This window comes from Neomonachus schauinslandi, chromosome 8 (genome assembly GCF_002201575.2).
Source record: "Neomonachus schauinslandi chromosome 8, ASM220157v2, whole genome shotgun sequence".
In the NCBI taxonomy this organism is placed as follows: Eukaryota; Metazoa; Chordata; class Mammalia; order Carnivora; family Phocidae; genus Neomonachus; species Neomonachus schauinslandi.
In genome coordinates this window covers 81,093,060-81,111,221 of record NC_058410.1, presented here as the reverse complement: position 1 = coordinate 81,111,221, position 18,162 = coordinate 81,093,060, and the positions used below count along the sequence as shown (strand labels likewise).

General features: G+C 34.0%; 1 protein-coding gene across 1 annotated transcript in view; it reads left to right on the top strand.

Annotated features, from left to right (window-relative positions):
* Positions 1-18,162, top strand: part of SENP6 (SUMO specific peptidase 6) — a 115,490-nt gene that overhangs the window by 58,378 nt on the left and 38,950 nt on the right. Inside the window, exons 8-10 of the mRNA XM_021693054.2 lie at positions 5,086-5,231; positions 10,520-10,817; positions 16,039-16,271. Coding sequence (XP_021548729.1) covers positions 5,086-5,231; positions 10,520-10,817; positions 16,039-16,271 — 677 coding nt within the window. The remainder of the gene's footprint in view (positions 1-5,085; positions 5,232-10,519; positions 10,818-16,038; positions 16,272-18,162) is intronic.

The following is an 18,162-nucleotide window of genomic DNA, read 5'->3' as shown; positions in this document are numbered from 1 at the left end:
AAAAAGTACAGATAAAATGCTGTGGAAGCTCCAAATATTGCTTATGCATGCTTAGTGTGAGGCAGACGCAGCTTCTTAACAAAGAATGGTTTGACTTTACTTAGGTAAATAGGGAGGGCTTTACTTGTGAAGAGAACAGCAATATATGTAAGAGGGTGGAAGGAAAAACAGTCTGGAAAAATGCATCTCTTTGAGGTGCAGTTTGTTTGGAAGACTGAAACATCAACACAAACTTGCTTTGTGAAAAGCTGCGGTTCTGAATTTTTTCCTTAGCTACTAGAATCTTTGAGAGATTTTAAGCATTAGAATGATAGTCGTTTTTTTGCTAGATCACTTTGGCAGTAGTGGGGAAGGATTTGAACCAAGCTCATTTAGAGTGAGGAAAATCAATTTAGGCAAGAGGTAAGCATCTGAAATGTAGTGGCAGTGGTTTTGGAGAGGAAGAAATGAATTTAAGAGCTGTTAGTAGAATTCCTTGAATAAGAGGAAGGAGGCACAAGGAGAAGTCAACTATTATTCAGATTTCAGCTTTGATGTCCAGGAAAGTAAAGGTGTTTGAACTGCCAAAGGCTGAGAAGGTAGAATTCACTTAGTGCAACTCTGTGTGTTTATAATAGCAAGAATAATTATATAGGCTTCTTAACACAATATTGTATATCAAACTCAGAAATATTACATAATGTTGATTTCTATGTGCATATAATCTCCTTATTTAAAAAATTAAAAGGAGGATATTGAAGATAGGAATACGGAAGTATTTAACAAATTTGGGATTATGCAGGTAGAACATTTTGATTTGTAGATTCATTAACTTATGTTTTAGAAACGTGTATTATTTTCTTGCTTACTTAAATCTTTGCTGATAAAATCAGATTGTAATAAATACTGTCCTGTTTTTGTTTTTCACTTAAAAATTCTAATTATATCCTTAATGAAAATTATTAAACTTACATTGAAAAATAATGAGGAAAATCTTTTTGTATTTCTTGAACATAAAAAACCATTAAGCTGCATATTACTTTAGTTTCCTTCATCTAAACAGTTGTAGCCAGTGTTTGAATTAAAATTTTTTCTCGTTACTAATTTTTTTTTTTTAAAGATTTTATTTATTCATTTGAGACACAGAGATAGAGAGAGAGCATGAGCAGGGAGAGAGGCAGAGGGAGAAGGAGAAGCAGGCTCCCCACTGAGCCAGAGCCCGATGTGGGGCTCGATCCCAGGACCCTGGGATCATGACCTGAGCCGAAAGCAGATGCTTAACCATCTGAGCCACCCAGGCGCCCCACTAATTTTTTTTTTTATTTTAGAGGGAGAGCTTGTCACAGGGCTCGATCTCAACGACCCTGAGATCATGACTTGAGCCAAAACTAAGAGTTGGATGCTTAACTGACAGAACCATTCAGGAGCTCCTTTCATTATTAATCTAAGAAGAGTTAACTAACTTAGAAAAAAGTGTGTGTGTGTGTGTGTGTGAGAGTGAGAGAGAGAAGGAGATCAATTGATTCAGTTGATTGATTGATTTAGTGTGAAAAGTGCTTCTGCTGCCTTAGTAACACAGAATAACCTGAAGAGAATATTGGTACACTTGACAAAAGTGGTCCCCAGTGTGTGTAGAGATCCTGGTGAGGAATGAAAAGTAGACTAGAGCTCAGGACATGACTGCAGGGCTACAACTTAGAGTTCTGGTTATTCTTTTATTAATATTATTTTTATTGAAGTATGGTTGACATAAAATATCACATTAGTTTCAGTTGTACAACATAGTGATTCCACAACTCCATAAATTACACTGTGCTCATCACAAGTGTAGCTAACATCTGTCACCATACAACACAATTACAGTGTCATTGCCTGTATTCCCTATGCTGTGCCTTTTATCCTTGTGACTAGTCATTCCATAACTGGAAGCCTGTATCTCCTAGTCCTTTTTACTTGTTTTGCCCACCCCTCCCCGCTCTTGGCCACCATCAGTTTGTTCTCTGTATTTATGGATCTGTTTCTGCTTTTTGTTTGTTTGATTGATTTTTTAGATTCCACACATAAATTATTTTGCTTAGCATAATACCCTCTAGGTCCATGTTGTCACAAATGGCAAAATTTCATTTTTTTTTAAGGGTAACATTCCTCTGTGTGTGTGTGTGTGTGTGTGTAAACATAGGGGTAGGTAAATCATTTCAAATTAGTTTTTTTGTTTGTTTGTTTTTTAATTCTTTGGATAAATACCCAGTAGTGTAAACCCAGTAGTATAATTACTGGATCCTATGGTATTTCTACTTTTTAACTTTTTTGAAGAACCTCCATACTCTTTTCCATAGGGGCTAACCAGTTTACATTCCCATTCGTAGGGAGTGAGGATTCCCTTTTGTCCACATCCTCATCAACACTAATTATTTCTTGTCTTTTTGATATTAGCCATTCTGGCTGGTATGTGAGGTGATACCTCATTATGGTTTTGATTTGCATTTGCCTGATTATTAGTAATGTTGATTGATCTTCTCATGTGACTGTCTTTGGAAAAATGTCTATTCAGATCCTCTGCCCATTTTTTAATTGGATTGTCTTTTTGATTTTTGCATTGTGTGAGTTCTTTATATATTTTGGATATTAATCCCCTATCAGATAATATCATTTGCAAATATCTTCTCCTATTCGGTGGGTTTCCTTTTCATTTTGATGGTTTCATTTGCTGTGCACAACTTTTATAGTCCCAGGGCACCTGGATGGCTCAGTCGGTTGAGCGTCTGCCTTCAGCTCAGGTCTTGATCCTGGGGTCCTGGGATTGAGCCCTGTGTTGGGCTCCCTGCTCAATTAGGAGCCTACCACTCTCACTCCCTCTGCCCCTCCCCCTACTCGCTCTCTCATGCATCCTCTCTCAATAAATAATAAAAGTAAAATCTTTTTTAAAAAAAGAAGTCCCTTTTACATTTCTTGTAAGGTAGTTTAGTGATGATGAACCTCTTTAACTTGTGTTTGTCTGGGAAACTCTTTAGCTCTCCTTCAATTCTGAATGCATATCTTGTCTGGTAAAGTATTCTTGGTTGTGGGTTTTTCCTTTCAGCACTTTGAATATAATCATACTACTCCCTTCTGGTCAGCAAAGTTTCTGCTGAAAAATCAGATGATAGCCTTATGTGGTTTCCCTCTTATGTAACTATTTGCTTTTCTCTTGCTGCTTTTAAGATAAAAAAGATTCTTACTTTATTTTTAATCTTTGACATTTTATTATCTGTTTTGGTATGGACCTCTCTGGGTTCATCTTGTTTGGGATTCTCTCTCTCTGCTTCCGGACGTGGATGTCTGTTTCCTTCCCCAAGTTAGGGAAGTTTTCAGTCATTATTTCTTCAGTTAAATTATCTGCCCCTTTTTCTTCCTTCTGGGACCCCTATAATGTGCATGTTAATAGGCTTGATGTTGTTCCAGAATCCTTAACCTGTCCTTTTTTTTTTTTTTTTTTAATTTTTTTCTTCTTTTCGCTGTTCAGCTTGGGTACTTTGCATTAACATATCTTCCAGATTGTTCATCCATTCTTCTTCATTCTCTAATCTGGTGTTGATTCTCTCTAATGTATTTTTAATTTTGGTTATTGTATTATTCAGCTCTGATTGGCTCTTTTTAAAATTCTTTATCTCTATGTCAGAGTTGTTATTTTGTTCATCTACTCTTCTTTCATGTCTGGTGAGCCTCCTTATGACCATTACTTTGAATTCTTCATTGGGTAACTTGTGTATCTCCATTTCATTTAGTTCTTTTTCTGAGGTTTTGTCTTACTCCTTTTGTTTGGAACATATCTCAGTATGTCCTCATTTTTCTGACTCTGTGTTTGTTTCTATGTATTAGGTAGGTCAGCGACTTCTCCTGATCTTGAAAGCAGTGGTCTTATATAGAAGGCATCCTATGAGGCCAGGTAGTGCATTCACCCCGAGTCACTAGAAGCAGGTGCTCCAGGGGTATCCCCTGTGTAGGTTGTGTGTACACTTTCCTGTTGTGATTAAGCCATGACTTCTTTGGGGTATACTGGTGAGCAGGGCTGGCTGAGAGGCCTGGCTGTGACTGCAGTGGCCTTGCTGATGGTAGGGTTAGCTCTTGGCACACCTGGCTGAGTGGTCCAGCTGCAGCTGCTGTGAGTATGCTTGTAGGAGAGGCACTGTCCCTGAGGGGTTGCTTACTGGATGTGATGTTGTGGGAGTTGCTTTGGAGGCACACATGGGGTTTGGCTGCTTGAGTGGGGGGTGGGTCCACAGGCAAATGCTGGGGAGGGGTAAACAGTGCGAATAAGGTAGATAGATAGTGTCAAAAACTGGCACCTGCAAGTGTCTGGTCAGCTAGGCTGAAGAAGGGCAAGAAAAATGGTGCTTCCCAGTATTTTCATTCTTGGAGAAACCTCCTGTATATCCTGTCCCTTCCACACATGCCCTAAACTTAGTCAATGAATCTCTTTCATGTGTAACCCAGGTACTTTTCAAAGTGCTAAGTGATATAATGCACTGGCCCTTTAAGAGCAGAGTCTTTGTCTTATAGCCCTCCAGCTTTCCCAGAGTTAAAGCCTACTGATTTTCAAAGCTCTTGGAGTTAATCTCTGCTGATTTTCAAAGCCAGGTGTTATGGTGGCTTGTCTTTGTGGTGTGATTCCCAAAGTCAGGGTGCCTGACTTGATCCCTTCACTCCTCAGTGAGGACCTCCACACCTGTGTTATCCCTCCCACTTTTGGGTCGTCAGCGGGGGATTTGGTTCCCGACTGCATCTCTGGCCCTCATACCCTTTTCAATGTGCCTTTTCCTTTATTTTTTTTAACTGTGGAAGATCTGTTCTGGTAATCTTCAAGTCATTTTCGGAGTGAGTTGTACTGTATGTAGTTGTTGCCTTGGTGCCCAAGGGAGGAAGTGAATTCAGGATCCTCTTACTCAGCCATCTTTCCCTGCTCCCAAGTTTTGGTTACTCTTTATTATATATGTTGTGAAACATTAATTTATTTTAACCAAAACATAATAATTTGATAATATAAATTAGCGTTGTTTATAGCAAAGATCATGAGGAATTTATAAAATTTAATTTCAGTACTTTTGGTTTTTTTCCTCCTTCCTTTAGATCGCGTAATGAAGAAAACTGAAGAGTCTGAATCACACCTGGAGTCTGAAATTAAAAGGAAAGTACCACAGAAACGTCACAGTAGCACATATCAGTCTCCGCCTCCTCTGTCTCCTGCTTCAAAAAAATGTTTAACTGATTTAGAGGTGGGTGGAGAAATTATTCTCTGTTGCTCATCAGTTGGTATTTTTATCAATATTATTTTTAGTACTTACTAAATTCTAGGTGATCTTTTCTTACAGGACTAGAAAAGACCTAGAAAAGTTATTTAAGCAAACTTTTCTGCCTTCATTATGTCATTTTTTCACTATCCAAAATGTAGAACATGTATGATCAGTGCCTTCCTGCAACATACTCCAAATAATAGCTCTCAACCAGAAATATTTTGAAATAATTTAAAATAGTTTACAAAAAGTTGAAGAAATAACAAAAAGATGTTCCGTATACCCTTCTATTAGATTCTCCATTTTTCCACATTTGATATATTGTTTTCTCTCCGTCTGCCTTCCTTCCAACTTCCCTGTGTGTGTATGTGTGTGTGTGTGTAAGTGTGTGTTTCTGCACCATTTGAGTATAAGTAACAGACATCCCCATTTATCACTTAATACTTTAGTGCATGTTTCCTTAAAAAAGGCAGGGGAGGGGGGTGGAGAGGAGACATTTTCCTGCATAACCAGAGTACAACTGTCAAAATTTAAAAATTAACATGGATCCAAAATTACTGTGTAATCCACAACTCCATTCAAATTTCACCTAAGTAATGTCCTTTATCAGAACAGGATCCAGTTCAGGATTGTGTTATATTTAATTGTTATGATCTTTACTCTTCTTTAATCTGGAATAATTCCTTAGTCTTTCCATGTCTTTCATCACCTTGATATTGTGGAAAGTATGATGTTTCTTCATGATTTATGCATTTTTCAAGAATCTTCTGAAGTGATTCTGTAATCTTGTCATTGCATCATATCAGATTGCATACAATGTTGATTTTCACATTGTAACTTCTATCTTAAGATGTACTTTCCTAGATTTGTCCACTGTAAAGTTAATTAGTAGGTATTTCTTATTTATTAATAAGATGAGCTACTGTAAGATAGGCTACTTACTTTAAGGTAGAGTACCTTACAATAGCTCATGAATTAAGGAGAAGCTACTATAAGGTAGAGGGTTTCCTTATCTTATATTTACTTATGTATTCCTTTATATCAGCACAGATGTATAGATTCCTTTTTTTTTTTATTGAAGTATAGTTGACACAACATGGATTCTTACTCAAAAAAGTTATATTCTGTCACTGTTATTATTTTGATGCTCAGATTGTCCCAGTCTTAGTCCCTGGGAAGTTCTTTAAGCTGGCTCCTCTTTGTTTTTCACACATACACATCATTCTCTGAGTACTTCCCTTAATTTTTGATGTAACCAGATAGTCTAGACTTCTTTGTATCTCTCTCTCTCAGCTCTAGAGTCATTCATTTCTCCAAGGAGCCATTGTTCCTATAAGTGGTGGAAAGATATTTTGGCATTAGTTATGCTTGTTGCTATTTGGTATCATGTTTATAGACCCTCTTAGTGGACAAAACTAGTAAATATATGTGTGTCTATATGTTAGTATTTAGTACATGTTAAAATCCATGAATTCATCTGGAGCTGCCTTGAGATTGAGTTGAGGCAAAAAAAAAAAAAAGCCCCCCGAAAAATAATAAAATAAAATCCATGAATTCATACTGATAATTCCAGTTCTAGTCTAAAGCCACAGTGTTTATCTTAGTCTTTCCCACTTTGCATGTTTGTAACTTCCTTCTCTGACTGAGAAACCTGACTTCCATCATATCCAGTGTATTTACTTACTGGCTTTAGTTGCTTTTTATTTGATTATTTTCCTGGCATGCCAGCCTAAGCTTGGCTTAGGCCATACTGGCATTTCCCCACTACCTTGCCCACTGCTTGATTCAGGTAAAGAAGAATGAGAAAAGACAAAAGCTCCCCCAAGACACAACATCCTTCCCTAGGCAAGCAAGCTGAAAACATCAGAATTTTTTTAACATCCAAAATACATTTTTCTTTTACTTTTCACTTCCATGCCAGTTGTTATTATTCTGTTCTTAGTGAAAATAAAGAATAGATTCTAGCCACCCTCTGTGTAATTTTTAATTCTTAGACAAGATTAGTGGAGTTTTTTTTCCCCCACATGTAGTCTCTGAAATGCTACGCTCTGTACTGCTTATAAGGAAACACAGTCTTTGATATTTAATGAGATTATACATCTTAAGGCTATTTACTAAAAATGATGTCTCAGTGGTTCTTGTGAGAGAGAGGCTCATTCTTATTAAGTATAATTGGTTATTATTTATGTATAAAGCCTGGCAGATAGTATGTATTAGTGATTTTGATTTGTTTTGTGAAAGTCTACCTACCAAAAGGGGGGGAAATGATACTTTAATTAGTCTTTGTTTTCCAAAAGAAATTATATCTAACATGAAATTGTTATGGAAATATACAACTTTAGACACACTTCACTAAAAGTAATTGAGCAGTATTGAGATTCTAGTTTTGAGATTCCTAGGTTGATAAAATTCTGAATCTCTAGTTTTTATCATGGAAAAATTTAATATTATATTCGGTTCAGCTAACCTGCATTTTGTTTTTAATTGTTGCAAATAGTTCCAAGGTATGTGTTTCTTAGCTGATGGAAGGCATATGATAATAACTCACAATATATTTCATTCTGTATTTTAATATCAGAAATTTTAACAGTGTGTGCTTTTTCTGTTTAATATCAATTTTATAAAAGGAAATACGTGGAAGTATCACCTTTTCATGTGGTTTTGTTCATTGAAATATGTCCTATTAATCTTTATTACAGACAGTGAAAAATTGGAGGCAGTCAGTACCCAGCTTGATCATTTTCATTATGAAAATAGTGGGGTTTAGCTTTTTCTTAGACGATTAGGTATTTTATTGCAGGATGGCATATAGATGGAGATTACTTCATTATGAGTTTTCCTTTTAGGTGCATTGGTACCTGGCCAACCATTTGCAGTTCATTAGTGAATAATTGCATTATTTCATTTAAATATAGAGTTGACCCTTCAACAACACAGGAGTTAGAAGTACTGACCCCCTGAACAGTTGAAAATCTGCATATAACTTTCAACTCCCCCAAAACTTTATTAATAATCTACTGTGTTGACTGGAAGCCTTACCAACAACACAGGCAGTTAACACATATTTTGCATGTTATATTATATACTGTATTCTTACTATAAAGTAAGTTAGAGAAAAGAACATGTTAAGAAAATCATAAGGAAGAGAAAATATATTTATAGTACTGTACTGTATTTATAAGAAAAAAGTCATCATGTAAGTGAACTGTGCAGTTCAAACCTGTGTTGTTTAAGGTTTAACTATACTATTATTTCTTTCCCTTATTGACAATAGGCTAGAATTTCAGTTAGATAATCTGTCCCATATTTGTGTCTAACCAGTTGTTTGCATAGTTCACCTGCTAACTATGCATCCTAAATACACAGGGCCCTATCAGAAGTGCTATGAGAAAAATAAATTCCTTAGACCTAGACTCCACAAGTAGTATAACTGAATTCTAGACAAAACTATGTACTGGCAGAGAAAGAGACATGTTTTTTTTGTTTGTTTGTTTTTTTAATCTACCTATGCTGAGATAGTGAGCTGATGTTCTCCTAAGTTCACCTTTGCCTTGGTTGAAGCTTGGTTTCATTCTTTGTTGTTATCTGGGGTAGATTCTTGAATAGGTAACATAGTATAATAGAACGGCTTGTTGTGGGTCATGTAGGACAAGGTAGATAATTTTTGTCAGTTTTCACATCTTTAAAACAAGGAGATAAGACTATAACAGTGGGCTTTAGACTTTCTCTACGTATTTTTGAGTTACAAATTTAAGTAGAAGAAATGTATAGACCATAAGCATTTAGCTCAGTGAATTTTGAAATTTATGTTTACACAAGTGATCATATATAACTACCACTTACAAGTCAATCCTCCTACAACTGCTTGATGACTTCTGTCACCTAAAAGACTTTTTTAAACAACTATATATTCTCTTATGTATTTTTAAGTTGACATTCAACATTTTTTGTTTCAAGTTTAAATGGTTACATAGGATGTTATAGTTGACACAGTAAAAGGAATAACATTTTAAAATAGAGTGGTTAATTCATTTTCTTCATATATGGATCTGGTAGCATCCAAATACTATAGCACTTAATAATTACTATCTCTAAAATCTCACTGCCAGAAGTATTTATCCACTTATTTCTTATGATATAAGGCTTGAAGTGTTTTAAAAAATTTCTTTTTGATTGAGTTATTTTGGTTTTTATTGGTAGACTTTTGATTAAAACTATGTTATGGTTTGATAAGTAATTATTTGACATAAAAAGTAAAGGTATTGGAAATGTGTGTCTTAATTAGAGACATTGATTGTTTTCCTCAATTCCTGTGTCCATGAATAAATATTATGTTGCATATTGAGATAGGATTCAACATCTCTTCATGTTTTTCCTTCTTACAGTCATATGTGCTAAAGAACCTTTTTCACATAAATAAGTGTATGAGTATGAAAACAATCCTTGAACTCTTAAATTATATGTCCCAAATCAAAGGAAGCTCTACCACCAAAAATATTTTTTTTTAATCTTATCAGTTTTTATTTCTATAGGTTTTTTTTCCTTTTTTTTTATTCTTATGTTAATCCCCCACCAAAAATATTTTTAATAATCTCACAATTGTAATCTAGATTAGGCCTTCCTTAAAATATTTTTGAAGCACTGTCTTAGAAATCAGTTGTCTTGTAAAAGTTTTTGTTAACCAATAATTAGAATTGATTATTTTTTCCAACATTTAAAATTATCCTTTTGTTTGGTTTCATGGTTTTTATACTCCAGGGTAGTATACCATTGTAATATTTCAAATGGAAGTTGAGCGCTTTTTTTTAACTATGAGAACAGTTCTGGCAGGAGATAATTTTCCATCAGAGGCATAATCAAGTCAGGTTTTGGAATGATATGTGGAAATTCAAGATTTAGATATTTATTCCATTAAGATTATTTATGCTCTGTATGCCATAGAAAATCTTTATGTAGCCATTTAGTAGTATACATGGACTAGATGGGTCCAAAAATTCCTTCCAGCATCCTGATGCTAAATCCCAAGTAACATGATGTATTTAGTATTTAGCATTTTGTGGTAGCCTTGGTGATGATGATGGGGAGTAAGAGACTTAATTTTGAGATCTTACTTTTTATTCCATGATGTTGAAATAAAATGCCAAAGTCTTTTTTTTTTTTTTATTCTTTTGGAACTTAAGGTTTCTAAACAGTGTGGATATTGTCCAAAATGTGGAAAAGAAAAGGAAAATCAGACCAAATGCCAAAGTTGTGGTATTCTTTTTCCTAAGGATTTGCAAAGAAATTGCAGACAAGCTATAACTTTGAGTGAATCTACTGGACCATTATTAAGAACATCAATTCATCAGAATTCTGGAGGACAGAAGGCACAAAACACAGCATTACCATCCAAGAAGTTTTATGGCAACAGTGTGGGAAAGATTCCAGTTGATATTATTGTGAATTGTGATGATAGTAGACAGAATTATTTACAGACTAATGGGAAAGTCATTTTACCTAGGGCAAAAGTAGCCAAAATCACAAACCTGAAAGAAAGGAAAACAAGCCTGTCAGACCTAAATGATCCAAGTAAGTATTTTACTCCCTTTAGTATTACTTATATCAATCCAATATTTTTTACATATATTTTTAATGTGAACATGAGCATATTTGAGAAGTGTAGTTTTAATAGGTATCTCTTGTGTCAGTTATGTAACATGTTTTTTGGGTAGATGATTAAAACTGTCCATGTAGTTGGAAAATAACTGACTTTCTTCTCATCCTGTCCATCTTAAATAGTTAAAAAAAGAAAAGCACAGACCTTGGCCCTAGTCATAGGTCAAATGCCAGTTAATGCCCAACTTTCTAGCTTTGGCTCAGTTAATTTAATCTCTCTGATTTGTAAATGGATTATTTTCTGCCTGACAGTGTTTTTGAGGAAGTAAATAAAATAACATTTAAACTGCCTAGCAAAGCCCAGTAAAGAAAGTATTTGATACACAGAAAGGACTCAGTGAAAATTAGTTCCCTTGCCACTTTTACTCTTCCCCTAAATCTTTTTCCTACCTTTAGACATAGGTGCATAAATGTGTGTATATGAAATGCAGTCCTGTTTGTAATAAATAGCCAAAGACTGGAATCAATCAAGAAGTAGTTGAATAAACTATAGTACACATAGCTGCAAAAGGAGAGAAAGATCTCAATATTCTGTAGAATGATTTCTAAGATCTTTAATAACATGAATAAAGCAAGGTACAGATCAGGGTGAATATGTGCTGCCCTTTATTTGTGAAGGGCAGGAGAATGAATATAGGGATTTTTTTAAATGGAAAGATATACCAAAAACTAATTTTAAAAAGTAGTTGGTTAGAAGGGAGGAAACAATGTAGGAATTAGGGATAGATGTTAGATATTTCCAAACAAACTCTTTTTTTGTAGATTTGACTTTGGAACCATGTAAATGTTTTACATGATTATAAAACAAAATTAAATTGGAAGTTTAAAAAAAAACCAAAACCAAGATGAAACTAATGAACCTATTTATGTATCTAGTCGGTGGCTTGAACACACAGGAGAATTCTTTCAAGTGAATTTAAATTAAGATAATATTGTGGCTATACATTCCTAATGTGATATATTTTAAGGTTAAATAGAATTGCAAAGAAATCCTAAGTGTACTTAGTAATATTGTTATTAATAATATTGGTATTGTTATTTTTAAACACATATATTGATAAAGCAATAAGCAATTATAGTGTCTCCAGAAACCAGGATTTTCATCGTTAGTGAAAGGGAGTTCAAAAGTAAAATCAGAGAAATAAAAATCCCATAATTTTAAGCTTGAATTGGACATAATAGTGTGAGATTATTATATATATTCTCTTAAATAGAAGTGAACAATCCTAGTTCCCATATTTGTGTTTTTTGAATACCATTTCTCAGTAAAAATAACTAGAACTTCTCAGAGAAATGGCTGACTCCAAGTCCAGAGCAGGAGTATATTTAATAGATCTAGATCATCTACTCATGTCAGGAAGCATGGAAGCAGTCAAAAACGGCTATGGACATGTCAAAAGGACACAGGAGCTAAAAAAGAAAGGGCTCCTACTGACCAGTAATGGGACTGGTTGGGTCACAAAACGTATAACTATTTATTGAAATATGTCAAATATATTAAAATTAATTAGCTCATAATGATATCCCCCCAAAAGAAGAAAAGCTCTCCATTGATTACCTTTGGAGGTTGCTTAGGTTCCAAATCATTACCTTAAAAACTGGTAAATAAAAGGGGATAAAATTTAAAAAAATTTTTTTAACCTGGGAAATATGTCAAGTTCTATTTTAATTTGAGTCAATGTAAAAACCTTAGCTCATACCAGTACATTAGCTTATTTTTCAAAAAGAACTCAGGGGTGTCTGAGTGGCTTAGTTGATCAAGCTTACAAGTCTTGGTTTCAACTCAGTTTATGATCTCAAGGTCATGAGCTTGAGCCCCACATCAGGCTCTGCGCTCAGCTCAGAGTCTGCTTGAGATGCTCTCTCCCTCTCCCTCTGCCCTTCTGCTCATGCTCTCTCTCTCTCTCTCAAATAAATAAATCTTAAAAGAACTCAGTTAAAAAAATGATTACTGTATGATGAGTGTCTAACCAACATTCTGTTATATTATGATGGTGTTGGTATTTGATGAGTATTTTATGATACATTTTAGTGTTATACCAGTACGATATTAAATATTGTTAATGTCATTTGAATCTTTCCTAATGGTGAGGTTTTTACATTTTAATGGTTAGATATGAAGAAAACTCTCACTAGGTAGTTATTGGGTACTATTACTGAGCCAAATGTTATATAGGAAACTTACCATCCTGAGGAGATTTCTAGGATGAGAGAACTAGAAGTTAATAAGGCTAAGGTGGTAAGTTAAAAAGAAAATAAATTTATGTGGTTTTGAGGTGCCTTAAGTGGTTTAATATTCAGAGCTTGACTTAGGACCATATCAACCATGAATTAAAACCATAAAGCATAAATTTCATTCACTCCCCTGCTCAAAAAAGGAAAAAAAAAAATGAAGACTAAGTATTTCCCATTAAAATATGTGGAAAAATAGGTTTTAAGAATCTTTTTTATTAGTAATAAAAATATCATTTATTGAATGCTTATGTGCCTTGCTTTGCATGTGAGGTAGACATGAATACATCCCATTTTATAAATGAGGCAACCTAGGCTTAAGGAGCTTAACTTCTCAATATTGTATACTTAGGGACTGTTTGAGTTTAGATTTTCATAAAACAGGTTTTTCTGGTTCTAAAGTCTGTTTTCCTTATATACTTAATCATTCTTAAATTTGTATTCCTATTAAAGTAGTTTATTATCATGAAACTTTTATTATGTCCTGGGTGGTCAAATAGTAAATAAAATGTACAGTGTCTCAAGTAGTGGTGATAAATTCTGTGTAGAAAAGTGAAGGACGGTCCAAGGAATAGAGTGTGCTAATTGTTAGGTGTCAAGATGAGGAAGGGTGCTATTTTAGATAGGTGGTAGAATAGGCACCTTTGATAAAGTAACTGTTGAAGAGAGCCCAGAATGAAGTAAAGAGAAGGATGTGCTGATATCTATAGGAACAAGATGGAATATAAGTACAAAGATCCTGTATTAGTGTGTTTGGTTTTCCGTAACAGAATACCATAGACTGAGTAGCTTAAACAACAGAAATTTGTTTTCTCACAGTTCTGGAGACTGGGAGTCCAAGATCAAAGTGCCATCACTTTGTAGACAGCCACCTCCTCAGTGTGTCCTTACACGGCCTTTCTTCTATGCTTGCATAGAGAAACCTCTGCATTTCTTCTTCTTATGAGGACACCAGTCCTATTAGATTAAGGCCTCACTTTTATGACCTCATTTAACCTTTATTAACCTCATTTAACCTTCTTACCGGTTGTATCTCCAAAAATAGTCACAGGGGTTTAGAGCTTTAACATATGTATTTTGAGGGGACACAATTCGTCCATCATAGACCCTGATGCAGAATCTTATATATCACATAGAATATACAGAATGAAATTAGCTATGAGAACAAGATTTTTAAGTATATGGTGTCTTTGCACACTTCCCACTTGCTTTGCAATTATGGTGTCATTGAGCACAACCCTCATTTATTTTAAGTTAATAAAACAAGAGCCACGTAGTATGATTCTATCTGTTGCAGGATTGGGGCTTTTAAATGAATTTTTTATAGGTAGATAGAGAGGTTTTAATGTCCCTGAAGCATCATAAAATTATCAATGGAACAGTATGCTTCCTCTTTAATATATATGTTTCTATATGTTTTTTTGTAAATAAATTATGTAGTTCATGAACTTTTTTTTAAAGTTTATATATGTCAGGCACTGTGCTAAACCTTTTATATATTAAATCGTTTGTTCTTGTGACAGTTCTTTGAAATAGGTACCATTTTAGACCCTAATTTCACAGAGAAGAGAAACTGAGGTAAATAGTAAATTAAAAAACCCTAACTTTCAAATATGTATAAATCTGCTTAGACCTGCTAATCTGGCTTGTTAGGTTTTTTGTTAATGAAATGGTTCCAAAAAGATCCAGTTAAGCATTTGCTCCTGAGACTAGACAGCAAAATAAAAAAGACAAGTGGAGTGATGCTGGGATTATGCCTCTCTGGGGCATGTGTATTACTCAAAAAATATTAACTAAACATTTACGTATGGGATTCTAAAAAAAAAAATTGCTTCTACAAGTTTATGTGTTCTTCAACACATGATTTTTGAATTCTTTTTCTTCAGGTGGTTTTAGACTCAGAATATAGCAGTGAACAAGGCAATGATCCTGCTCTCTCATAGTTTTTATGTAGTGAGGAGAGAGCAAGTAAACATCTACAACAAAAAACAACAGAAAATTTATATCACAGTTGTTATGAATATGCCAAGTACCTGTGTGCTTACTTTAGATTGGGTAATCAGTCAAAAAGCTAATATTTGATGACAGAAATGCAAAGTGTTAGGGGAATTGCAATCCAGACAAAAACAAGCTGTGGAGTCTGAGGAACAGAATATAAATGGATGGTGTGCCTAGAGCAGAAAGAGGGGATAATAGAGTAGTATAAGAAAGTTGAAGTAGGCAGTGGCCAGATTATGTACATTTATAAACCATAGTAAGGAGTTAGGGTTTGACTCAAGTGCATTGTGGGTGGCTCTGGGGAATTATGATATAAAGATGGGTTTGATAAGACCAGTAATGAGCAGAAGGTCTAAGAGCAAATTCCCTTCATAATATCTTTTCATGCCCATATTCACTTACTCCACAGAATTTACTGAGCAATGAACACTGGTCCACATTCTCCCAAGGACCAATTATGATTTTAGTGATTTCCTATGTGAAATAAAGTTATTTGGTCACATGGAGTTTCACACACATTTACAATGCATGCTATTTACAATGCAGATTATCTTCATTCTTGAGACTTTCTAGAACCCTGAAATAGATCTATGATAAACATTTAAATTTTGCTATAACTTGTGTATGTTTCCTGTGTGGGTGATGGTAATGGACTACAGAATAATTTCATATTTGTATATTCTATTTAAAAAAAGCTAGTTCTTATGCTTTTTTTCATTTTTAATTGTCTCCAAATTTAACTTTTCATCAGATAGAATGGATTGTATCTTCATTCATTTTTATTAATCTCAGTTCTGGAAGAGATCCAAAGCAAATTTGGTATATCTCCTGCTTTGGTATAATATATTTACATATTTAACTGACAGAAATGAAATACCTGAAGTATTTAACATTTTCTTTATAGTAATTTTGTCCAGTGATGATGATGATGATGACAATGACAGGACTAACAGAAGAGAAAGCATATCTCCTCAACCTGCTGATTCAGCATGTTCTTCCCCAGCACCATCCACTGGAAAAGTAGAAGCAGCACTAAATGAAAATATCTGTAGAGTAGAGCATGAACTAAGAAGCATTCCAGCAGATTCAGAGTTAAATACAGTTACATTGCCAAGAAAAGCAAGAATGAAAGACCAGGTACTTTTCATATTTATTGCCATTTATTCAGATTAAGTCCCCCCTTTGGGATGTAAATACTTTTTTTAGAGGGAAATTTGGCAGTGTCATTAGGAGAAAAAGATAAATTATTCATTAAGTGGGGCTTAAAATAACCAATTGGAAGATTATTTAAAAGAACATTAAAACATATACAAAAATAAATTTCTGTTAAGTTAAAAGCTTAAAATGTGAAAAATTCAACAAGAAGAAACAACATCAATTTTATAGTGAAATATAAGTATGAATATTTGTATAATCTAGTGGACAGGGAGAAGTCATTTTTAACTTGGATGTATTATACTACGATACTATTGTCTGCTATGTTTTATTTTATATTTTAATATATAAAAATTTCAAAATGTTCAGGTGGCAAACGATAACAGAAATTATGTCAATAAATGGATCTAGAAAGGAATGTTTGTAATTTGTAATCTAAAGATAGAAAAAGACAAAAAGGGGAGAAAATTCAGATGAACTTAACACTTTAAAAATTAATACAAAATCAATTAATATGGACTGCTGGCTAGACTCCAAGGGAAAGGGTACTTTTCTGATTTGCAGGTGGAAAAGAAAGTTGTTATGGCCTTTTGGGAAAGCAGTTGTAAAAACATCTATTAAAATTTTTTAATGTGTGCTAAATGACCAAAATATTCATTCCCTAGACTCAGTCTCAAACTTTTCCCTACAGAGAGGGAGTATCTAAGACCGTATGTATAAACATGATTATTGGCAAACAAATGCAAACAGAATCATTGTTCATTAATACGAAGTGGCTGGAGAAATTATGGTATATCCATACTGTAGACTATTATGCAGCCATTGACTAAGAATTAGAGCTGTATAAATGACTTTTAGGATTTCTACATGGTATTGGTAGGTAGGAATACCAAGTTACAGAAATTTATGCATATTTTTTTATTTTTAGAAAAAGAACTTCTTTAAAAAATAAAAACTTGTATGTTAAAAAATTACATATACATGTCAGGAATTGTTATCAGTATAGATAAAAATATGGAAACATATATACTTCGTTGTTAAGATGGAAAACAAATGAAAAACAAAGTAACTATAATGATGCTAGAAGAATATGGATTATTTTTAATATAATTTGGGAATGCCTTTTCAAGCATTTCAGCCAAGCAAAAATAGTAAATGAAGAGATGAATATATTTTATTAAATGGAAAGTACAGAACAGTATACCAAAACACCATAAGCTGAATTTGATAGGTAAATGTGAGTGGGGGAGAAACAGTGAACTGTGTGACAGTGTGAGTTGGTCCTTTACGTATTTTTTGTTTCTTAAAAATCAAGAAATGGAAGCAAACCATAGAAAAATGAGTAAAGGAAATGAATAGTTTTAAAAAGGTAATGAAGTACTGAAAATGAAATTAAAATACATTTTGTTAACTGTCAGATTGTTGAAAATTTTTGAAGTATGTAATAGTGTTCATTTTGGTTAGTGTTTGGAGAAATGGAAAGTTGAGTGTGTAAATTGGTATAGCTATGCTGGAGGGCAGTTTGACAGTAGTTATATATAATACCATGATTTAGCTGCAAAAATGCTTGGAGGAGAATAGTGTGTCATGGGGTAAGGTCAGAAAGAACTCATATATCCAGCCTAGGATGGTTCAATGAAATAAATAATGAATTTCCATATGATGGAATTTGTGGGTGAACAGTTTTCAGACTGGCACACTGAATAATAAGGGTTCCTCAGTGCTCTTTTAGAGGCTTCTTGGGAGGATGTGGACCACCCACTTCTAGACTCAGCCTCTCCACTTTGGATTCAACTGGAGCAGCTCTTAAATTATGTATTTTATTAATGAACTAAATAACATTTCATTTGAAGAAATAATTCTGAAACTAAAA